General features: G+C 45.8%; 1 protein-coding gene and 1 long non-coding RNA gene across 3 annotated transcripts in view; one reads left to right on the forward strand and one right to left on the reverse strand.

Annotated features, from left to right (window-relative positions):
- The window catches only part of LOC109285818 (uncharacterized), a 108,846-nt gene that overhangs the window by 66,058 nt on the left and 17,094 nt on the right, over nt 1-25,694 (forward strand). The window lies entirely within an intron of this gene.
- PLCL2 (phospholipase C like 2) overlaps nt 1-25,694 on the reverse strand; it is a 193,920-nt gene that overhangs the window by 11,552 nt on the left and 156,674 nt on the right. For both annotated transcript variants that reach the window (XM_019497972.2, XM_059728872.1), the window contains one exon: nt 2,957-3,066. In XM_019497972.2, the coding sequence (XP_019353517.2) occupies nt 2,957-3,066 (110 nt within the window). The remainder of the gene's footprint in view (nt 1-2,956; nt 3,067-25,694) is intronic.

A 25,694-nucleotide genomic window follows, 5' to 3' on the forward strand; every position in this document is an offset into this window, starting at 1 on the left:
ATTTTTTTTCTGTTGAAACCCACGATTGATAGCTTACAAGTGCCCACCACCCCGACCTTTAAATCAGCTAGCACAGAGACCAAGAGCATTGCAGACATGGTGGTTCAGACTCTCCTTTGAATGCTACAAGTCCTCTAGGCACTGTGAGAACATGTTTGGCTTGTACAGCCATGCTGAAGTCCATACTGTCATAGTTGCTTTGTAACTGCTGCTTTAGCCAGCCAAAATAAAGCTACCATGGATATAACTCCTGCCACAGTTTAGGCATATATCACCAGAGATAAGAGGTTAATTAAAAGGCTCATTGGTCTGTTTAGTAAGGTAGCTACTCTGAACAGGCTGTGTTTCTTCTCACAGGAGAGAGTTTCATCTGAGAAGAAACAAACTGAACATTTAAGACCTTCTTTCCAAAGGAATGTCTGTGGCTTGATAACCAGGACAATTTTAAGGACATAGCTATTCAGTACTATAAATAGCCAGGTGTACTATACTGTTCCTTTGGTTCCCTGACTCCTAGCACATTTCCTACAGAAGTCATGATACCACTCAGCTATTGCAAGAGACTCCCCACATCCCAAATGGAATTTCAGACATGGAAGTTTAGTTACTGCTGTTTCATGCATAATTAAAATAAGTTTGGATATCCAAAACATCTAATGCCTAGGATGGAAAAGTGCAGCGAAGAACAATGCAAACCCCTATCCTGCCAGATCTCGATCCTGTCCTGAAATGACTACATGGCACCAGGAAGCAAGGAAATGATATCTGAGTACCCCACTTCACTCTAGGTACCCAGGACCCATCAGATGCAGCAGCAGAAGTAGCAATCTTGCCCTTCCTATCTTTAAACAGAACCTACAACTTTACCTTTGGAAACTGTTACTTCTAATGCACTTGTAAAACTAACTTGTTTGTTTGTGCCTAGTGTCAGGCTTAGTTTTATGATTATTTGCACAGTGTGGCTCAAAGATGACTAACAAACAATCAACAGCATAGCACAGCAAAGCCTAACATTGAAACAGGCAAGAAGAGTGGGAAAAGCCAGATACGGCTGAAGTTTTATATTTAACGACCTTTCTATAGTGCAGGGGTAGGCAATGTTTTTTGGCCGGAGTGCCGAAAACCCCCCACAATGCCTACCTTGGAAGGTGCCAGAGTGCCAGCATGCCAGAAAAACAAAATGAGAGCAGGGGGTACAAGGCAGAATGTCCTGCTTGTGCCTCTTGTCTCCCACCCAAAGCCCCTGCCCCACAGCCCAGCTGCCCTGTGCTCCCTGCCCAAAGCCCCTGTCCCCCAGCCCAGGCTCTGTGGCTGTCAGCAGCTGGGTAGCTGCTGGAGCCTAGGCTGCTCCCAGCAGGGCTTGCAGCATCCCAGTTGCCTGCTGAGCAGCAGCTAACCAGAGCTGGGGCTGCCGCCGCAGCTAGGAGGCTGCAAACAGCTGCTCCAGGCTCCAGAGCCCCAGCATCAGCTCTGTACCAGCACATGCCCGCGCACCTCGGAGTGGGCAGTGGGGGAGGGGCCTGAGGCAGCGCAACCCTGGTCTCTCCCCTGCTCCAGGCACAGAGCTGGTGACTGGGCTCTGGAGCCCAGTGCAGCTGTTTATAGTCAGCCTGGGCTCTGGGCAGCTGCAGCAGGCAGGCTGCAAACAGCTCACCAGGCTCCACAGCCCTGGCATCAGCTCCATGCTGGCCGGGAGCGGGGGAGAGACTAGGGTTGCACTGCCTCAGGCCCCTCCCCTACTGCCTGCTCCGAGGCATGGGTGCACAAGCTGGTAGAACTGATGCCGGGGCTCTGGAGCCCAGAGCAGCTGTTTGCAGCCTCCCGGTTGCAGCCATCCCCGGCTCTGGGTAGCTGTTCCCAGCAGGCACCTGGGATGCTGCAAGCCCTGCTGGGAGCAGCCCGGGAGCTACCCAGAGCCGGGGCTGGCTGTGGCATGCGGAGCAAAATGGCCTTGTGTGGCATGCTCAGCGTGCGTGCTGCAGGTTGCCGACCCACGTGATAGTGGGTGTAACAGGAATGCAAGTACGAATTTCTACTTTGACAGAAGCTGGAAGGAATTGATTTTCTCCAACTACAAAGGACTAAAATATGTGAGAGGCAGTGAAGAGCAACTAACCTTTTTGTAATTAAAACAGATTTAGGGATGAAATACTTGATTGGGTGTGAGGGGGGAATCTTTATTAAATTTAAATACGAAAATATTTAAAAATGAGGACGGGGGGATTGAACTGGGGGAGCAAATTAAGGGAAACAGCTGTGCTAGCTACCAAACTGGTTTATTTTACTGTACTGAGACTAGATGTCAAATCTGAAAACTGTTCTGCATTTTAATTGGATAAGGGCCTCCATCTGAAAACTTTTTGTTAAACTGCTTCATGTTCAGTAAAAATGAAAACAAAATGTGCTTGCCAAAAGACAGAATTTCCAAGTCAAATATACTCAATTACTCAAATCACGAGTATTAATACATTTCTGTATCTGTCATTAAGCACTATTCATCACTGATTATAAGAGAGCAACAATTTCCCGTTTTCTGTGCATCTGCATTAATCTTAATGTCGCTGTCTTTCAAATCACTGAACAAATTTGAATAGCAGCATAGTCTTCTCAGAGCCCTAGAAATCAATAATCCATAGAAATCAATAATCGTTCTTCCATCCATACATTCAAGACTACAGTAGATCCTGCTAACATTAAAAGGCTTTCAGGAGGCAAAAAACAAATCAAACAAAAAACCTGAAAGACATTACAAAGGAAAAATTTACTCTACTTCCCCTAAATTCACTTTGACAGCTTGCTACACTTTCTAGATATGTGAACTTCATCTATAACAGTTCTAAAAGAAAAGAAATTGCAGCAGCATTATGACCTATAATGAAATACCAATGGCAGTTGGTTAGAAGACAAAGCATGTATTCCATAATTAAAACTGTCAGCACAAGTGAAGAGACATTACCTTCAAGATTGTAATATTCCAGGTAAAACTCTCTACTGATTTTTGAAGCTTTCTCTCCTTTAAACCTTCCTTTGCTCCTATAGCTTGCAGGTTTTCATGGAACTCCATTGCTGTAGAGGGTGAAAAAAAAGATTAAATTAGTATCTCTTGTACTTAAATCTGATTTTATGAAAGTTAGATTTCTTAGAAGCATTTCATTTTAAACACTTCCTGGAGCTGCTGTCCAAAGCTATGATAAATCTCAACTAGAATAAGGAAAAGGTAAGAGACTGAAAATAAAGTAATAAAAGAAAAATAAAAGCAAAGGAGAGGTGTAAAAGTTGGCCAAATGTTCTGTTTCTGTCATATAAACTTAACTAGCAAGTTGATGCATTTCTCTTCTCTAAGTGAAAGTCAGCATGTGTAAGTATTTATTGGGTTATAAAAAGTATTATCATACAGTAATATATTACTTGTAATTTATTTACTTAATACACAAAGTGTTCAGCTATATTTACTATGCAAAAAATGTGAAATATTTGCATTCAGCTTTGTTGCACTGTATTTAAGGGGCTTTTTGTGAGTCCCTATAGTATGGAAACAGTGAGAAATATCCTTTGACAATTTTTTTTTGCATTTGGTGTTTGACTCTAGACCATATAATGTGCCCAAATCATAACATGCTGATTTCAATGAACAGCACAGATGGAACTTTACTTTAAGAAAAATAATTTGCCTTCAACATTGCTATTGTTTCATATCCTATATAGAAAATTGTAAATAAAACATTGTTATTTTCTTCATAATGGAGCTGTAGACCATCTTCATAATGGCACAGGCAATAGCCCAACAGACAGTTCAGCAGTGAGTTCTGCTAACGGTGAAGAACATGGTATAGGGAATCATGCTCTGTGGATTAGCTTTGGCATCATAAAGGTATGTTCAGGAACAAAGTGGACATGTGGACATGCCACTAAATATCAAACCACAACCAAGTAATCAACTCATTGCAATGTTATGGTCCAAAGGTGGGCACTTATTTCAGATGGCACACCACTTAAGTTCTTGTGAGCTGTTGGGAGCCACACACACACAGTCTTTCAGAAGAGATCGTCTTAACAAATTATAGGTAAAAAATAAATCATATATTAAAAATCAAGCATCTACTATAATGTATTTTAATTTTATTTCAAAAAATATTTTGGGGGTTTAAGGGGCTGCCTGTGAGCTAGGTCCTGAGAGCTGGCCTGGTGTGTCAGGGGGGAATGGAGGCAGGCAGAGGCAGAGGGCCTGTGTAGGAGAACTCACCTGTGCATTGCAGTACAGGTGTGGTTGTCACTGTTGGATTTGAAATGGCATTCAAAGGTCTGTTTTTTTGGGAACTGACTTATAGGTACAGATAATATATGTATTATAAGGATTCAAGACAGGCACCAGGGGTTAACTGATTTCTAAGAGCCTGGGTTTCACGCATACAGTTCCATATAGCCCTGGAAGCAGACAGCCTGTCTAGCTCGACAAGGCCAATGGATGGACACAACCTGAGAACTGAGGGGGCATGTACCATGTCTAACATAACAAGGCCAACAAGAACACAAAGTCTGGGAACCAAGGGAGTATGTACTATACTGCTCATAACATGAGACAAGTGACACCAGCTACAAGGCCTCAGAGCAGGGGGGGCCTGAGTCCCATTTTTGGGCGAACAGACCAAATTAGGAGAAGGCCCAGAAGGCTACGTGGATGTGTTACCACAGAGAGACAACTATCCAGTAGGGCTATATGAAGCTTCGGTAGCTGATTCGATTCGAAAGAGATTTGACCAGATTCGGAGACCGAATCTTCGAATCCAAATTGAATCGGGAGACCAAGTAAAAGCTCCAAGTCAATTCGAAGCATCCAAATCGATATGGAAAACCTTCAGCTGCTTCGGCCATAGACTAAATAGGCAGCTGACAGATGCCTCCAGCTGGTAAGTCTGTTGGTGTTGGGGGAGAGGGGAGGGAAAGGGCGTGGGGGAGGGAGGGAGGGATTGGGGCTGGGACAAGTTGTCTAGCTGGGCTGAGGGGTGCATTACTTGGGGAGCAGGGTGCTGCTGCTTGCCCAGCCAGGGCAGGCAGGGGGGCAGGATGCAGGTGCAGCTCGCTCTAGGCAGAAGGGGGCAAGCAGCAGCAGGGCATAGCCCCCGCTCCCAGCACTTCTGCAGCCACATCCTGTACCTTGCGTGCTGCCTGACAAGTGGCAGCAGGGCAGAGTCCTTGCTCCCAGAGCTGATGTGGGCACAGCAGCACTGGGAGCAGATGCTATGCCCTGCTGCCTTCTGGAGCGAGTTGCACTTGCATCACATGCCCTGCCCCGCACCAGCTGGGCAAGCAGCAGCAGTGCATAGCCCCTGTGGCTCCCCCCCACCGGGGCAGAGGAAGACACAACTGGAGGAGCTGCAGGAGAAGCCCCCATGGCTGCCCTGCCCAGCCCCATCCACTGCCCGGCACAGCCTCGTGGCACTAAAAAAAAAAAAAAAAAAGCCTTGCCTTCATTGGCTGCAGCAGCAGTGATTGGGGCCTCTGAGGGCTCATGGCAGAGCCCCTCTGTCCCCCTCCCCACCCCCCACCCCCAGAGGGGGGCAGCAGGGATTGCCCCCGCCCTTGGCATCCATGCGGCAGCTGCCCCATGGTGCGGGTGCAGCAAATCCAAATTGAATACTTCCCTATTTGCACAGCCCTACCAACCAGAGATAGCCACAAATGAAGTCATTAGGAGGGAAGGAGAATAAAAAAGCAGAGACTTGAGAGTAAAAAAAGGGTCTCTTCTTATCTTCCTTTCTGTCCCTCTCATCCCTCTTTCTCCTCCCTGAGAGGGGTCCCCGTCTCTATCCCTCTTCCCTGCATGAGCAACTGCTGCCTCCTGAGTCAGTACCCCCCCTGAGAGCGCTGACTAGGAGGTGCGCCAGGAGAAGTGGTCCCCCCACAGCCGATCCTGCTGACCCGGAAGTGCCAGTGGCATGCCTCTTCCAGGTGCATGTTGACAGGATCAGCTGCCACAGGGGGACCCTCCCCACAGTCGGCAGGATTGGCTGTGGAGGGACTCCCCCCAGTTGCTGAATTTCCCTCGCGCACCCTTTACATGTCGCACAGGAAGGGTCCACGAGACCATCATGGACCGAGGGCATACCAGCAGCCCAACTCATGCACCCCATTGGAGAAGGAGCTGTGGGCCTCAACATCCCACCTCCAGACTGCTGACACCTAAAAGAAAGAGCCTCAAAGTGGAGCCTGCATCTTCACCAGATGTGCTTGGACTCTAATGACAGCTCTAGGATTGACAGATGTATGGAACTGTTTGATTGTATGTATTGTTTCTTTTCTGTTATCACCGTGTATCAATAAATTTACAAAACCTCTGCATCTCATTAGAAAAGCAGAAAGGTTTGACAAATGTCACATTTTATAACAGTTTTCCCATATTACTATCATCCAATTCTAGAATCAAGAACATCTAACATTAATTATAATTCATACACCTGCAAACAAAGGACTTATCTTTTACAGTTGAATTTTTATTCACATAGCCCAGTTTTTTTCCTCACAAAATTCTCTTTTGTCAAAGAAGGTTATTTCTAAAAGTTATCTGCGAATAATAATATTTTTGAATAAGGATTATAGACTGTCTTTTCCATTCATTTAACTAATGACTGAATATTTTTAAGTATTTTAACTAAAAGCTACTGTACAGTCCATCATTCTCAGCAAATTACCAAAAAGGCTACTATATTAAATCCATTCACTCAAGCTGCTGGAACAAACCTTATAGCAATTAAAAAAAAACAACAAAACTGCCCCTGCACTCACTGACCATAGCAGCTGCCTTGGGGGTCACTGGGACCCCCCTGGACAGCGTGGGTCCTTCTGCCCCCCACTGCCCCATGCTGTGTGGGCAGGGGGGCTTTGCCAGGAGGCCCTCACCAGCTACTGCCGGTGACTAGAAGCTTTTTTTTTTTTTTTTTTAAGTGCTGGAGGCTGGGGTGGGGGGGGCAGCCTTTGGGAGGGCTGGGGGTGCAAACCGGGGATGGGGCCAAGTGGGGCAGCCATCAGGGGCTGCAGGAACTGACAGGGGATTGGGCCAGGTGAAGCAGCAATCCGGGGGCCTGGGGGAGCAAGTGGGGGTGGGGCATGTGGGCTCTGCAGGGGGAAGTGGTAGCCCCTGTGGGGGCCATTTGGCCCCTATTGGGGGGGTGTAGCCCCTGTGGGGGGCAACAAAACATAAAGGCATTTAGAATTCACTTTATTATGATGATAGACACTGGTAGGCTGATAGCTGTATCCATCTCTCTCTCTCTCTATATATATATATATAGTGGTCTTTTGTTTTAGTTGTAGAAGAGCATGGATTTTGGGGTATTTTACAGAGTGACTTTGGGATTTTTTATCAGGGATGTTTCAGTTTTCAAATAGGGAACACCAGGATTCTTGCTAAGGAGGCAAGTGGCAGGTCCCTGCTTGCTCAGAGCTGGCACCTTGGATCCAGTTGGCTGTGGCTGACCACCTGACCAGTTGGGGCCAGGAGGACATGCTTTGACAGTTCAAAGCAGGCCACCACACCCGGAACATCTTCTGGGCGATAGCTGCCCAGATGGCTGGGCAGGTGCACACATGGCAGTAGTGCTGCACAAAGGCCAACTCTGCAGCCACAGTGCACTGGCAGCTGGCCCAGAGGGGCAGATGCCTCATCTGGGTCTGGCAGGTGCGCAGCAGGTCACAGCCAGGCAGCAGCCCCCACTGCCAGACTTCTGCAGTGGATAGAGGGTGCAGGGAAATCTCAGGGCTGCTTCAGCAGTCCAGCTGGCACAAGGGGTAGTGTTCCCAGCTACCAATTGGCTGGGCACCAGAAACTCCTGAGAGCGAGTAGCCCTAAGCAACTTGACAGGGCAGCTTTTTATACTGCTGGGGACAGCACAGGTGCTGGCCCCAGGCTCTAGCTCCCCCTGGCGGCAGATCCAGGAGGAGCGAGGCAGGGTTATTTTGCCCCAAGTGGCACAATTTGCCCCACACCAAAGTGCATGTCTGGGCATGTGCACTGAGGCAAAAAGCCCCAGCTCAAATTTGCACTGCTTGTATTTGAGCTGCTGCAAGTGCACATGCTTGCATGTATAGGCACAACCATAATGTGCAGGCCTCCAGCTGTTTCAAAGCCTGCAGTCCATGAGCAGCCTTCATTTCCAGTTCCTTTGCTAAATATTAGGAGCTTAGGAAATGATGCATCTTTTCAAGACTAACTTGGTTTAGCTATTTCCTAAGGATGGGTCAGAGCTGTGAAACCTAATTGGATACATTGAAGTGATATCATTGCTAGAATGGTTTAGGAGATATGCGAAAGGCATAAATTCTTGTGGGTGGTATCTTTTATTGGACCCATTAGATGGTTGTTACAGACATAGGTGAGCTTTCAGGTATCACAGTACCTTTCTTCAGTCTGATACACAAAAACATGCCTATGTCTATACCAAGCATATAGTGGGCCCAATAAAAGATATCACCCACAAGAATTCCTGCCTCTCGCCAACCTAACAGAAGATATTCATCTCCCTCCATCCACAATTAGGTACTTAAGTTCCTGAGAAGGGGAGGGCATAAACCACAGCCCACTCCTTTGGACAGCTCTTTTTGCTCAGTCCAGTAGCTTTTGTGAATCCCAGAATTACCCCCTGCATTGTAAAGGGAGTTCAGACACCTAACTTAAGGGTTCTAATTCCACCAGATGGCACTGAACAACTCAAAAATAGGCACTGAAATGGTGAACCTAAGTCCTCAAACTAACCCCAAGTAGCTGAATATTTTGCTTGTGCTAGGAGGTGGCCACTTCCTGTATTATAACTAGCAACCAAATAATAACAACTTAAAAAGGAAAAGTACGTTCATATTGATGTTGGGGAGAAAACAAAGGAGAAAGGATAATTTCTCATTCATAAATAAGCTACTAAAAGTGGAATAATAATACATTTTCACAAAAAGCCATTGGTATAAACCCACTGTAAAAATCCCTAAATACAGATGGTCTTTCATACTGGAGGCATAAAAAACATGCTTTTGCAAGAGAACTTCCTACCCTCTTGTAAATGCAAGTTCTAACCTAGCTCTCGTTAAGATGTATGAAATGAATCTAGTATTCTAGGAGGTTTCATTACATTTAGGATTATTATCTCATTAATATTTTGGACTGTCTGACAGCACTGCAGTCGCTAACATACCCTAGACTACACTAAACCTGATGTGTTAGATTATTCACAGATGTATTTCTGTATATACCATCTGTCTAATTCACAAAGCACAAATTACTCATCTTTTCTATCTTTGCTGACAGCTGTTAAGATGCACAAGCTAAAGTTTTTCAGAGAGTTTTGAAGAATACATATGATGCCTGAGAATGCATAAGCAATTTTTATTTCATAATGACTTGCTGTATTTACACAAGGAAAACCCCCACACAAGATAGTTGAATTCACTGTTATTTGTCAGAAGATCTTGTCTTCTTTGCCAGGACCAAACTTGAAATGTGAGAAAATGGCAAACAATTCTAATTATGGACTTCCTTGATTTAGACAAGAACTCATTCAGCATCAACAATACTAATTCTGCACTGCTGACCTAACAGAAGTAAGCAAGGCTGCCCTACACAGAGATCTAAAGGGGACTGTCTCATTAGAATCCAGTCCCCTCCTTCAGTGGCCAAAGCTTCATTCTAAAGCATTTCTTGTAATTTTTCAGTTAGCTCATTTGGCTAGCTGCTGTTGCAATGTGCACCTCTGGAAACTCAAATAAGTAAGCACTGCAAGAATTAGCTCCTCTTCCTGGATGGCCATTCTGCGCTGAATAGGAAGCTCCTTGCATTCCCCTTCCTTACATCTGTAGAATGGTATTTCACAAGTTAGATCTTGGAGGCTTTTTATGTGCCTGTTCAGTAGCATTAAGAGCTATGAGTATTTGCACACATGCAAGCGCTGCAGCACTGGGTACTTTGAAAAGCACCCAACACTGCGTTGCTTGGAGTTGTATAAATGGTAAAATGCACATCAGCGTGAAGAAAATGGTGGTGGTGCGCTTTTGAACTAAAATACCTTGAAGGTGTTTTAGTTCAAAAGTGCACTTCTGTTGTTTTCTTCATGCTGACATTCATTTCACCGCTTATACAACTGCACGTGGCATAGCACAGTGCATGTCTGCTCCCACGCGTCAACTTAATCGAGTTTGCTCTGAAGTGGTGGATCTCCAATGTGCCCGAGAACTAAAAAGTATGTGTATAAATGCCCTTTATAATTAAACAAACAATCCATTAATTAGAATTGCCCATTGTCACAACCCAAGGGTGTGATTTTGTTTGTGTGCGCTTTGGCACTGCTAAATTATTTCCCGCCACTCGGAGCTTTCTTTGCAGGATGCATTTCTTAGTTGCAAAGAGAAATGCACGGTGCAAAGGAGTTCCCGCCATTCACATGCAAATTTGTGTCCCACTATTGGCCAGTTCTAAATTATTCCCACGTGGCGGCTAGCGATTGGCTTGCTAGCCGTATAAGAGGCTTGAGCGGTTTCCGCCCAAGTTGGAGGACTCCACAACCATCTGGAGGAGGAGAACTTCATGTCTTGTGAAGATCTCTAAGCGCTGCGGAGCCTGTTGGACCCAGCGTGCATCTCAAGAAGGCTACAGGGGTCTGATCAACCTCTGGCCGCTCCCCGTCGCCAAACGATCCCTCGACGAACCCCTTCCCTGCACGCAAGTTCCACGGAGCCTAGCAAACTTCGTGTGAGTGTATCTAGAGCTCTCTGCTTCGAGTTGTTTTCTTCGGTTGACGTGACGGGCTCACGTGTTTAGAGCCTTCAACTGGATTGGGCTAGAGGTTCGCGTGGAAGGAACTCTTGTCCGCCTCTCTCCTTTTCTGTCTGTAACTGCAACTCAAGCAAGTTTTCCTGCCTGCACCGCGACCATCTTCGGTGTAAGTAAAATAATCTTTAATCAACCGCTAAGCATCCGTGCCTAATTCTAGCCCACCGGCCTGCATTCCCCGACCCGCGTGCCAGGGCTGCTGGCCACAGCCCGCTGCGAAAGCCCCCGAGAACCTGGGACCGCTCCCGGCCCACACACCCATAAAGAGGTGTAGCACCTTCCTGAATAATATCATCATTATTAAATAAAAACATCAACCTACCACTGTTGCAGAGTATCAAGTATTGGACCGATCACCTAGAAATAAAATGGCTGACTGAAGTGATGTGCCAAAGGTGCAAAGATCTAGCTCCAGCAGATTATCAGGGAGAAACTAGGTTGATTACAGGTCTTCTCATGAAAATGCTCTATTTCCAATCTCCTAGCATGCAAACAGGAAATTCTTGCTTTGTTGTGGGTAAAAATTGACCATCAAAAGTTGTTTGCTTCCACCCTGGCACAGAACACTTCCAGATGCCCTACCTTGGGACGATCTCCCCTTGGAAGATTCCTTCAGGGAAATTTACTACATGAATACTATGGCTAAGTACAGACAATCAAAAAGCCTGTGAATGGATTGATTCAATCTTCACAGGTTAGTCTAAGCCACATAGATTGAATAGATAGGCACAAGAACAGACATTCACTTTTGATTCTGGAAACGCAGTTACTTGTCAGCAGTGGCTCAGACTAGAAGCTGGAGGGAGCTAGAGCACACCTCCCTGTTCAGCTGGAGCAGACAGCTTGGGCCAAGGCAAGCTCACCCATCCTGTGCAAGGGGATTTGCAGGGGAGGGTGCAAAGCTTCTTGGGATGCTGGGGACTGTTAGTTGACTTGAATCTGGAGAGGATCTGGGACAGAAGTTCAATATTCTGCTTTAACCTAAATCAGTTAAATCTGATACTACATCCATTCTGACTTAACTTAAACCAGTTGTGGCCATTTTAAAAGTGGTTTCATGTGCACTGAACTTCTGGACTAGGGACAGACATTCAAAATACTGGAGCCTAAATTTTTTTTTTTTTTTTTTTTTTTTTTTTACAGGTTAGTCTAACCTGCCTAGGTTGAACCAATTTGCAGATGAATAGACATTCACAAAATGCAGGCACATGCCTGCAGTGGTTCAGGCCAGGAGCTGGGGGCTGCTACAGCAGCCCTCAGCTGCAGGGAAGTTGTCATGGCGGGTTGGGTATGGCCTGGACTGAACTGGCCAGGGAAGGGGTTCAATTCCCTCCTCCCTGTCCCACCGGCACAGAACCAAGCTGGGGTCAGCTGGGTGCTGCCCACTCGCTGCTGCAATGGTGGGGCCAGAGGTGTGGCCAAATGCTAGTTAGCTTGGCCCCTGAAGCAGAGGGGGCAGGGAGGGGGATTATTCCCCCCTGTACCTCCACTGCCCCAGGGGACCGCAAGAGTATCTGCCCACCCCGACTGCTGCCACTGCTCACTCCCTGTATGGGGCAAGCAGCGGGATAAGCCCCTTCCTGCCCCCTCTGCCAGACTCATAGATTTCACAGACATTAGGGGCTGGAAGGGACGACACAAGATCATAGAGTCCAGCCCCCCTGCCAGAGGCAGGAAGTCTGTGGGGATCAAATGATCCCAGCAAAATAAGCATCCAAATGCCTTTTGAATGAGTCCAGAGTAGGTGCTTGCACCACCTCTGGGCGGAGTCTGTTCCAGACCCTGAACACTAGGACTGTGAAGAAGTTTTTCCTTGTGTTCAATCTAAATCGGCCGTCTAGGAGTTTGTGGCCACTGGACCTTGTCATCCCTTGGGATGCCCTGGTGAACAACTGTTCTCCCAGATCCTGATGCACTCCCCTTATGTACTTATAGGCTGCCACCAAGTCCTCCCTGAGCCTTCTCTTCTCCAGACTAAAGAAATATTTCTAGACTATTCTGTTTTTTGACGGTCCACCCTTTGCAAAGGTAAATTACTTTCTGTTTTTCTTTGTAAGCACTGGTTAGTTAGCACTCTCCTAATATGCCTGACTCCAGCAAGAAAGAGAGAAAAATCAATTACTATGAGCCACCAGCATGAAACAGATGTAGAAAAGGTAAATAAATTAGGATATAAGGATATATCAAGCAAGATATTCCCAGAAAGAATATTTTTTAATGCCACTGTACAAGGTATTGGTAAGAACACATCTGGATGCTGTGTACAAAGGACAATATGTTTGTTTTCTATTCACACATTATTAAGGGAAGGTGGAATGAACTATTTATGTTCAAGGACAATGTTGCTACAAGAAAAAAGGGAATAAATGGCTGGGAATAAAACTTTATACCTGGAAATTAGAAGATGATTTCCAGCCATCAGGATTTCTGGAAGAGCCTTCTAATGGGAGCAGGGGAGAAATAAAATCCTTGATATTTTTAAAATGGAGTATGATCAATTTATGAAAGGGATTCAACAATGCAGTTCCCTGAAACACCAGGGACTTGACTCCAGGACCCAGGAGTTCCTTTCTATTCTGCATTCCTTATAACAATGTAATTTCTCCATCCATCTGCCAAAGCAGATGTATCCTATAAACAATACAGCATGACAGGCTATGAACAATTCCACATTAATTCACACCTAGTATATTGTGATGGACGAGACAGAAGGCTGACTGCCAACAACTAAACTAAGCTTGAATTGATAAGACAACTCACATACTGAGTGTCTTATTGCTTTGACATGCTTTATAAACAAAACCTGTATTTTAAATGAAAAAACATGCAAGTTAAACAGGATGACCACCTGATAAGAATTCTGAGTTATCATTTGCCAGAATAATTCAGAGCTTGGAGTTTAGGTTTACTTTCTGATTCTTGAACTGTGATAATTATAACAACACAATTCTTATCAGACAAAAATAAGGCCCTGCATAGTTTGTAACATGCAAATGAGACATCACATATTACCATTTTACCAGTGAGCAATTTACCTGAAGCAGCAGGCAAAGTGTGTTTCTATTGCTGTCCTGTGTACTAGGTCTATCAGTTTGAAGTGCCAACAGTCCTTTTTCAGAAAAGCTAGTTCTATTTATCTATTTTGTTGCCTATTTGTGTGAGATGTTAACTTACAAGCTCAAAGTTACCTCACTCTCTCTGTGTGCTTTCACTGGAGAATTTTTCTTTAATCCTTTTCAAAATTAAATAACATTCTTATAAAGCTGTCAATGGTCATATTTGTTTTCTGGAAAAGACAACTTTTTATGTTAAAGCCATGAGTTGCAAACCTTTTTAATTGGTGATCCTAGATGCTATAGTAATACTGTACAAATTTGTAAGTGCTGGAAGGTGATATGACGTAGCAAAAATTGATCTGCCCTTTTTTTTGATCAAGTGTTTTCTTGCATGGATGGGTGCATATGAGTGTATGCATGTGTTTGTACATGAATGTGTAAAAACTGGTTTTCATTGGAGCACTCCGGAGAAACTAGAGGTTTAAGTGAGATAACATCAGAATAAACACACTTGAGCAACAGAGGAGATGTATTTTTCCCCTCGGGCTCCGCGGCCCCCCCCCCTGGCACCTCAGAGACGGCCACCCAGACGGAGCCCCTGGTTACGGGCTCCACGCAGACGGAGCCCCTGGCTCCCGGCTGCGGGGGCTGCCTGTCCCTTTTTCAGGCTCTGGGGCCTGGGAGCATGGCGACCTCCCCTTGGGGGGTCTGCTCCCTTTTGGGGTCTCTGGCACGCCAGCTGGAGGAGCTCCAGGCCACAGTCCACAGACTGCGTGCCATCAGGGACTGCGAGCAGGAGATAGACTCCTACTGCCAGGCCCTTCTCCCCCGGGAGGCAGAGGGTAGATCACAGTCTCCCTCCAGGCCAGAGGAGGACTCTGGGACCTCCTGCTGTGTCCAGCCAGGGGCATGGACCAAGGTGGTCAAGGGCCCTAAGGCCCGCCGCACCAAGGCCCCTCCCCCGCCAGAACTGAACAACAGGTATGCACCTCTTGCTGCCCCAGCAGAGCCTGCTGAGTTGCCGGCCCCCACAGGCAACATGGGCCTAACTGCAACTCCCACCCCTGCTCTCCCCAAGACAAAACGTAAGGTGTTTGTTGTGGGAGACTCCCTCCTGAGGGGGACGGAGGGGCCAATCTGCCACCCTGACCCCTTAGCCCAGCAAGTCTGCTGCTTCCCAGGGGCCCGCATCCGGGACATTGCAGAGAGGATCCCCAAGCTCCTCAAACCCACAGACCACTATCCCATGTTCCTTATTCATGTGGGCACCAATGACACGGCTCGGAGCACTCCCAGCCAGGTCATGAGGCGCTACAGGGATTTGGGAGCGGGGCTTAAGGGTCTGGGGGCACAGGTGGTGTTCTCGTCGATCCTCCCAGTCTCAGGCTATGGGCTGAGAAGGGACAGGAGGATCTATGTGGTCAACCAAAGACTGCGGCGCTGGTGTCGTCAGGAAGGCTTTGGCTTTCATGACCACAGCCCGCTCTTTGGCGAGAGAGGCAGCGAGCTGCTGGGAAGAGATGGTCTCCACCTCTCTCCCCTAGGGAGGAGGCTCTTCTCAGCCAGACTGGATGACCTGCTCCACCGGGCTTTAAACTAAGCCCGCTGGGGGACGGGGGGACTACCGCCACTGCTGGCCCGCTGAACAATCCTTGCAAAGCCAGCAGATCACGGCACTCAAGGGAGCCCGCCCCAGCCCCAGCCCTGGTAAAATCTGTGGGCAAGGAAGGAGCCCCCCAGGGGGCACTTGCCTGCCTGTACACAAATGCCAGGAGCTCGGGGAATAAGCAGGAGGAGCTCATCCTCCTGCTCAGTGCAAACAATTACGATGTCATAGGGATCACGGAGACCTGGTGGGACTCCACCCATGACTGGACCACGGGGATAGATGGCTATACCCTGTACAGGAGGGATCGTGTAGAGAAAAGGGGCGGGGGTGTAGCTCTCTATGTTAAGGAAAGCTCCGCATCCCTGCAAGCCGATATTGGCCACCAGGGTGGACGGCTGGAGACCCTCTGGGTTAAAATCCGTGGGGAACACGGCACAGGGGACACAATGGTGGGAGTCTATTACAGACCTCCCACCCAAAGTCCTGAGCTAGACCAGGAGTTTGCCCGGGAACTGGCTGAGGCAGCTTGCTCCAGGACCATGGTTGTCATGGGTGACTTCAATTACCCAGACATCTTGTGGGAGGATCGTTCAGCAAAATCTGAGCGGTCGCAGAGCTTCCTCTCGTGCGTGGATGACCTCTACCTGACTCAAGAAGTCTATGGGCCAACGAGAGGCAAAGCGCTGCTCGACCTGGTGCTGGCTACTGGGGAGGACCTAGTCGGCGACCTAGTGATCGATGGGAAGCTGGGTGACAGCGACCACAAGCTGATCACCTTCACCATCCGCCGAAAAGCTGGCAAGTCAGTCAGCAACACGCAAGTCCTTGACTTCAGGAAAGCCGACTTTGACAAGCTCAGGAGGCTTGTCAGTGAGGCCCTAAGGGACTGTGACCACAGGGAGAGGGGAGTTCAAGAAGAGTGGTTGCTCCTCAAAGGAGCGATCCTCAATGCACAAACTAAGTCTATTCCATCTCGGAGGAAAGGCAGCAAGAGGGGACAGCAGCTCCCCTGGCTCTCCAGGGACCTAGCAGACCTCCTGAGGCTAAAAAGAAAGGCCTACAAAGGATGGAGGATGGGAGTCACCTCCAAGGAGGATTATGCTGCACTGGTCCGGTCCTGTAGGGAGCAGACCAGGAAAGCCAAGGCTGCAACTGAACTCCAGCTAGCTTTGAGCACCAAGGACAATAAAAAGTCCTTTTTCAGATATGTGGGGAGCTGGAGGAAAAGCAGGGGCAACGTTGGACCCCTGCTGAACCAGATGGGGCAACTGACAACTGACGCCCAGGAAAAAGCCAACCTATTAAATAGGTACTTTGCGTCGGTCTTTCATCAGCCCCATGGGACGCCTGTGCCCGCTACAGGGCCGGGAAGTCCGGGTGAGGGTGATCCCCTGCCCTCCATTAATGCTGACTTTGTGAAGGAACATCTTGAGAAGCTGGATACCTTCAAGTCAGCCGGCCCTGACAATCTTCACCCCAGGGTACTCAAGGAGCTGGCGAGCATCATAGCCCAGCCTCTAGCGCAGATCTTTGAAAACTCTTGGCGCTCTGGTGTAGTGCCCGAAGACTGGAAGAAGGCCAACATGGTGCCTATCTTCAAGAAAGGGAGGAAAGTGGATCCGGCTAACTATAGGCCCATCAGCCTGACTTCTATCCCGGGGAAGATCTTAGAAAAGTTTATTAAGGAGGCCATCCTTAATGGACTGGCCGACGCCAACATCTTAAGGGATAGCCAGCACGGGTTTGTTGCGGGTAGGTCTTGCTTGACCAATCTCATTTCCTTCTACGACCAGGTGACCTATCACCTGGACAAGGGAGATGAGATTGATGTCATATATCTTGACTTCAAAAAAGCCTTCGATCTGGTGTCCCATGATCGTCTCTTGGAGAAACTGGCCAATTGTCGCCTTGGGTCCGCCACGATCCACTGGCTGGAAAATTGGCTCCGGGGTCGGACCCAGAGGGTAGTAATTGATGGAAGTCACTCATCGTGGTGTCCTGTGACCAGTGGGGTCCCCCAGGGCTCTGTCCTTGGACCCATACTGTTCAACATCTTCATTAATGATGTGGACACTGGAGTCAGAAGCGGACTGGCCAAGTTCGCCGATTACACCAAACTTTGGGGCAAAGCATCCACGCCAGAAGACAGGCGGATGATCCAAGCTGACTTGGACAGGCTCAGCAAGCGGGCGGATGAGAATCTGATGGTGTTCATCGCCGATAAATGCAAGGTTCTCCACCTTGGGAAAAAAAACCCGCAGCATCCTTATAGGCTTGGCAGTGCTATGTTGGTTAGCACTATGGAAGAAAGAGACTTGGGGGTCATCACTGACCACAAGATGAACATGAGCCTGCAGTGCGATGCTGCGGCTAGTAAAGCGACCAAAACGCTGGCTTGCATCCATAGATGCTTCTCAAGCAAATCCCGGGACGTCATTCTCCCCCTGTACTCGGCCTTAGTGAGGCCGCAGCTGGAGTACTGCGTCCAGTTTTGGGCTCCACAATTCAAAAAGGATGTGGAGAAGCTTGAGAGAGTCCAGAGAAGAGCCACGCGCATGATCAGAGGTCAGGGAAGCAGACCCTACGATGACAGGCTGAGAGCCCTGGGGCTCTTTAGCCTGGAAAAGCGCAGGCTCAGGGGTGATCTGATGGCCACCTACAAGTTTATCAGGGGTGACCACCAGTATCTAGGGGAATGTTTGTTCACCAGAGCGCCCCAAGGGATGACGAGGACGAATGGTTACAAACTACTACAAGATCGTTTCAGGCTGGACATAAGGAAGAATTTCTTTACTGTCCGAGCCCCCAAGGTCTGGAACAGCCTGCCACCGGAGGTTGTTCAAGCGCCTTCATTGAACACCTTCAAGATGAAACTGGATGCTTATCTTGCTGGGATCCTATGACCACAGCTGACGTCCTGCCCTTTGGGCGGGGGGCTGGACTCGATGATCTTCCGAGGTCCCTTCCAGCCCTAATGTCTATGAAATCTATGAATTTTTAGTCAAGCAATTGTCTACAACTCTCTTGGGTTTCTTTCTTATCAATCCTGGAACTTCCTGAGAAATACTTGAGAGAGAAGCTCAATTTGTAGGAAAAGAAACATTCCACCTATTGCTTCTACAATGGACTAAGAGAACTTCCTTGAAGTTGGCCAGGAATCCTTGGCCAAATAATGAGAACAAGACAATATATTTGATATTTCTAAGTTCAGTCTATGCTATAATCAATATGGCTGTATACTTAGGGATGTGATTTCCCCCTTCCCTTTTAGTGATATTTCTATACCAGAAAAAAGGTCCTAACGGGGACATAGTTATAAATGCAAAAATATGTTTTTATTCTATATTTTTCCTTCCCAAACTGGTAGAAATATTTTGGCAAAAGCATTTTTTTGCTGATATATGCTGTAAGTTTGTAAAATAACTTTTGTAAGCACAGCTACCAGCAAAAAAGTAAAATGAATATATTAGTATACATTAGCTGACAGTAATTATATTATAATATTAATATATATTTTAATATATATTAGCTGAAGGTAAAACATAAGGAAAAAAGATTTTGTTTACCAACTATGTTTAATACATAGGCTGATGATGTACTCATTTTCATTAATTTAAGTTGGCCAAAATGAGCAGCATGTGATTGATATGTATAAGACTTTAGGTTCATAGCACAAAGTAGCATTTAAAAAGGAAAGAAAAACATAGAGCTCTTGGTGAAACTTTATCATCAAGGGTTGTAAATTCATTACTACACCCTTCCTATTTGAGCAATGAAGCTTAAATATTTCTGTGAACAGTGTACAAACCCATAGCATCTCTACATCAAAGCATCTAACAGTTTTTTAAAATTCTGAGTTACTTTCTTCTGTGTTGCCTGGCAGAAGCAATCCTACAGCCTTTCATTCCTGGACACCTGATGAGCCACATTTAATTTCCTCAATAATGAATCCTGTCCTATCCACTTGACAGCCCAGCAGTTAAAAAAAATCACTACACATTAATTAACTTATAACTGTATTTTTCTTCTCTACAACACATTTAACCATTTTGTTACACGTGGGGTGCATCTACATGAGATGCTTTACTGCCCAGTAGACTAATCCACTGCACATTAAGGCATCACTGACTACATGTACATGGCATTTACTGCACAGCAAATTAGTCTCTTGCACAGTTAGCTAGTACCTATAAATACAGGTACTAGATTAAGCAGTACAGGTTTCCTCCATTTATGCGGGTTCTGTATATGTGAATTCGCTCTTATACAATGACTCTTTTTATACCCCAAATTCATTATATGTGAGATAAATTCACTCTTATGCGATCAGCTCTGGGGTGCCGCTTGTGCCCACTCACCCCAGCTCCTAGGCTGCGCCATGACGTGGTGCAGACAGGTGGCATCTGCTGCTCCCAGAGCTGCTGCAGCTGGGACTGGGGTGAGTGGGGAGAAGCGGAGGTCTGGGGCACAGCGGGGTAAGTCTGTAGGGGAAGGGGTGCGGTGCAGCCCGTCAGCCGCTCCTGGGGCTGCAGCAGGGAGAAAGGTAGAGGAAACTGCGAGTGGATGCAGAGCATGGGATGGAGGGGCACACCTCTTACTGCTATGTGCACCCCTGGAGGGCTATGGGGCTGCACCAAGCTCTTCCCAGGGGGTGTATGCCCCCAGATCTGCATGCAGGAGGACACCAGGCTGGGGCCAGCAGTGGCACCAGGCTCTTCCCGGCACTCAAGGTGGGCTGCGGCAATGGGAGGGAGGCTGATGCCACCCCAAAATTTGCCATAGCCCCGACAACCTACCCTACAGCCCAAATTTGCTGTAGCCCCACACAACCTACCGGGAAGAGCCCAGTACCACCGCTGGCCCCAGCGAGATAAAAACTGAGCTCAATCACCAATCATTTTAAAAAATGTCCAAAGCACATGAATTAAGAGTAAAACATTTTCAATCAAATTAATATTGTCCGTCTCAGAATAGGCAGATAAAATTGTATCCTGATACTGCTGTACATTTCACTGATGCAATAAAGGTAGGAAAATTAATTGTATCTTTTTTCTATAACATACAGGAGATGAAAAGCACCCACCATCTTAATATTTTCTTATTAAAAACAAATATTCCTGTCCTAAATCTCGAAACAAAGATTTTCTGGTGATATATTTTATTGGACCAACTGTATTATTGGGAGAGATCTTTTAGACACTAAATGCTATTCCTGAATCTGGGACGAAGTTGGATGATAATATTCACATTACACAGTGATAATGAAAAATTTTCTAGTCCAACAAAAAGGGGAGATAATGAAACAATAATTACTAAATTTTTTAATCTGCAGGAAGAGCTAACTTTCAATCAAGCATTTAACTAACACTCAGACATCCCCTCCCCCTGCACTCCCACTGCAGTGTTGGGTTGGTTTTTAACAAATTTTAGAACACCAAAGGGACTCTGAAGGACTGGAAGAAAGCTAATGTTGAGCCAGTACTTTACAAAGGCAAATAGGATGATCAAGACAAGCGAGATCAGATGTTGACTGCGGGCAAAATCAAAGAAAAGCAGATATGAGGTATAATCAGTATTGAAATAGAGGTAATGGATCATTCATGCCAATCAATATAATTTCTTGTGGGGGAAAAAGATGTTATTAAACACAGTTGATATCTTTTCTGATTAAATTATAAATGTGTTTGAAAAAGGTAATTGTATATGACACTACATATGTGGACTTACGTAAGTCACTGGATTTGGCACCACATAATGGTCTCATTAAAGTCTCAGCACCATATAAAGCAAGGGTTCTCAAACTTTGTCATAGTGAGCATCAGTGAGCGCTGAACAAAATGACTGCACTTCCCCATAGCTTCCGTCATATTTTCGACCTTTGCATTTTGTTGGAATCTCTGCTTCTGTGCTCTCTTTGGATTGGGTTGTATTTTTTTCTCCCTTTCTCACAAAATGATCCATTTTTCATTTAAGCTGTTTCTCACTAAGTGCACTTATTTAATTTATTTTTAATTATAGTTTTTAAATAAAATATTTTAAATGTAATTAAAAAAATATTTTTGTCCTGATTTACATGCGTTTGCATAGTATATATAGAGGCAATTGCATAATAGCTCAAAAGAAAGTCTTACTCTAGTATATTGTATGTGGAGGAGTGTGTGAATTTTGGTTGGGGGGTGGGTGTGTGTATGGTGGGGTGGTAGTTGTGGGCATGGGGTTTGTGGAGTGTGTGTGCGGGTTGTGCATTTGGGTATGGGGGCATGTGTGTGTGGCCCCCATGGTGCACAGCCCCCGCTGTGGTGGCAGCAGCAGTGGGCTGGCCCTTGGAGTGCTCATGGCTCACACAGGTGGAGCCCACTGACAGCATGTGGCTCTGGCCAGTTCCAGGAGCGGCATGTGGTGGCGGAGAGTGGGGCCAGGCCAGTCCAGTTCCATTGAGCAGGGCTCCCAGCAGCTCATGTGCAGCTCTTGGCACTTGCAAGCTGCCAAGGTGGGGGGAACCCTGTGCAATGGAGCCAGCAGCCTTGGCCCCGCTTCCTACCACCACATGCAACTGCAGGTACCCCATTGGGAAGCAGGGAGCAGGGCTAAGCCAGCCTCACTCCATCGCGCAAGACTCCATGCTACTTCTGGCTGAGTCCCAGTCTGCACTCCTGCTGCCCCACTGTGCACGAGCCCCATGCTTCAAGCTCCGCTCTCCTGCCAGCCCTAGTCCTGTGCTCCATGCTCCTGACCAGCTGCAGCTTCCCCTCACCCTCTCCCTCTCCCCTACCTGCTGCCTTGGGCATTGCCTTCAACTCAAAAAAAAAAAAAAAGACGACTCACAGCTCATGCCTCCCTTGACATGATGCTGTGCCTCCCCAGGGAGGCCTGCCTCATAGTTTGAGAACCACTGGTATAAAGCAATGTAGCACAAATAAACTGATTAAAACTTAGCTAACTCACAGATTTCAAAATGTAATTTAAAAGGGAAATCACCACCCATTTGAGATATCTCTAACAGGATTCTACAGGGTTTGGCCAAACGTTATTCAGTAGTTTTATAAATGATCTGGAAAAATACATATATTACTGCGGGTCAAATTTATAATGCTCATAAAAACAAAAGAGGATGTAAACAATGATAAGGAAAATCTTTGTTACACAAAGTGATCTAGATTGCTTGGGTTTCATTTGAACATTTTCTAAATACCGTCAGATGCAAGGAATTATATACAACCATTAAAAATGAATGTCGGTCACAGAATTGAGAATTGTGTCCTAGAAAACAGTGACTCTGAAAACAATATAGGGGTCAGGCAGACAACCAACCGAACATGAGTTTGGAGAGTGATGCTTACCTAATATAGTCTCTGAATGTATAAGCAAAGGAATAATGAGTAGGAATCTGGATGGTGTTTTAATTTGCCATATGGTATTAGTGAGAACTTGATAGTATGACCAAGCTCTAGTGACTCTGCTTCTGAAAGAATTCTGAGACACTAGAAATGGTTAACAGAAAAGGACAATAAGACTGATTGAAAATTATGAAAATCTTCCTCATGTTAAGAGATTTTGGGAGTACAACCTGCTGGATATACTTAAGAGTAGCTAAGTGATGATTTGATCATCAGTTCGATCATTTTCTGATATTCAACTCTCTAATCTAGTAGACAAAGCAAGAAATTGAAACTAGATAGAATCTGAAAAGAAATATGAAAGATGTTTTTAACACTGTGGGTATTAATCTCTGATACCACTTAGTGATGCGGTGGATTCTGCATTAAATCTTTAAATTGAGACTGAATACTTAATAGATGTTATACTCTTCTTATGAGTTTTCATGTGAAGTTCTATGTCCTGGGTTTTGCAGGAGTTCAAATCAAGTGATTGTAGTGGTATTTTTAAAGTTAAAATCTATAGCTGAGATGTTCACTCTGCTCTAGACCCATTATATCTGGTAAAAAAAAATACTGTAAAGTTGCTTAAAAAGTCTCAATTTTGGCTAGGAAAGAGGTTTTCTCATATGGAATTACAAGGGGATCCTCCAGAGTTAAGAAATGGGATAGGTAGCAGAACAAGGTGAGTGAGTGAGTGAGTGTAGTCACAGTATTCAACAATGTAGAGATTCTTAAGTGTTGTGGGTGAGAAGCTGCCAGATTTCTGGGGTATACCTACACAAAGACGTTACCACAAGGTAAGCTACAGGTGAAGGTGAACTTACAGCATGTTATTTACTCTGGGGTAACTCCCCAAATGTACATATACACTTATTGTATATGTGAGGTAGCTTGCCCCTCAATAAAAATGGTGTAGCACAGTTTCTTACCCTGTGAATTTAGGAACTATAGGACTGAATTCTGCATGATGAGGGAGATGAACATAATAAATTAACCTTCCTTTACCACCTTCTTACTTCTGAATTGAATTTATGAACTGTATTAAACAAACTGATTTCATTTTGTGACTGGACAAAACGCTATACTTGATTCACATTACTTCTTCCTATCGTTTTAACAGTAGTGTATGGTGTGTAAAATATTTGCTTACCCATCTCACTATGAACAATCCCCCAACAAATCTGGTGTTGGCATTCACTACCAATCTGTGTAGTAAATGCCCAATCTGTGCTAAAAGCACATCTGTCAGCTTACTCCTGAATCTCAGTAGATCTTTGAAAAAGAATTTCCTTGGTTAACTAAAGTAGAAGAAAATATAATTTTTTTCACAGAAAAATGATGACCCCTATTCAAATATTCAGTCTGTCAAAAAAAAAGAGAGAGAAATTTGAAAGTACTATAACTTTTATAAAATTAATACATATGTAATAGTGAGTGAATTTGGCTGTTTGCTATTTGTCAGGTAAAATTTGACAAGTTTGAATCTTATTTGGCAAGTTTGCAGCTTATTCACACCCCTACAGTTTCACCAGCATTGTCCATAGCCAAGTAAAATCTGCCAACTTCTGCATTAACTGTGCTGCTCCCTGCAACCCAACTGTCCAAGATATTATATTGTAATCTTGTTATTGTTTACTTCCATAATTAAAAATGGAATATATACAATTCTTAGAGGTTTTTTCCTGACAACCCAGTCACTCATCTTTATTTTGGCTTCTCTTTAAATGACTTCTGGAAACATGAAGCTGGATTATTTTAAAATGGGATTTAAACTTATGGAATGTTGTTTAATCCTGTTTCATACATATGTAGATATCAAACACAGTTTTCATTAAAAAAAAACACTCTACAACAGTTCAGATGCTAGGCTCTAGCTAATTCCATGGTATAGCAGGTTGTCAGGGAATGATGTTAACTATGTTTGTCAGAAGCGAGAATTTCTTTAGATGATATCTTTTATTTGGACCAACTGCATAGTTCGGATAGTCAGACAGGCTCTCAGATGCAGGACAATTCTTCATCAGTTATTAACTAATCACTCTCAGTGAGATACATGTTTCTTATCGTGGGGTACATGCAGCCTTGTGTCTTGGGATACACTGCTTGAACCTCTTGAAAAAATTTGCAGTGGTGAACAAGTTAGAGTTTGATCCTGCTGACCACTCCAATCAAACAAGGCAGAATTGAGGTGCAATGGAGGTCAGCACTAACTAAGCCTCAACTATAGCTCCCTGATTCTCTACCTAGGGACAGCAAAGGGCAGGAAGAAGCACAGGGAGCTGAGGGTGAGTTCACAGCTATGGAAGGAGGGAGATGAAGAACAGGGCCATGAACTGGGGATTGCAATTGTGTGGTGCAACAGTGAAGCGGGGGGTACCTCCAAGACCCACACACACTGCGGTGGGGGCAGATTGTGATTTCATGATGCCACAGTGCAGCTGGGGGTAAAATAAGTACCATAGCAAGGGGGGGGGGGTGCAAATGGAGTGACCGCCCTGGGCACTGAAGTGAAGGGGTGCCAATAGGAGCTGCCCAACTGGGACAGGGCATGGGATGGAGCTGTGAGTGGCTCATTTGGGGGGCTCAAGGATGGAGGGAGGGTGGCTCCTGACACTGCGTGCACTTCTGGGCAAGCATGGAGGGCGTGTGCCCCCATGATCTGTGCATGGGGTGAGGGTGGGCTGCTGCTGCAGGCTTGTCCTGGGCACCAAACTTCCTTGCTATGTTACTGGGTAAGATGCACAATGCAGCAGTGAGGGCGGGTTATTCACATGGGTGTGTGGCGCAGTGGAGGGCTGGGAGATTGTCTGCATAGCCCAGTGACCTGCGTCTCACATGGT

Source organism: Alligator mississippiensis, chromosome 5 (genome assembly GCF_030867095.1).
Source record: "Alligator mississippiensis isolate rAllMis1 chromosome 5, rAllMis1, whole genome shotgun sequence".
Lineage (NCBI taxonomy): Eukaryota > Metazoa > Chordata > Crocodylia > Alligatoridae > Alligator > Alligator mississippiensis.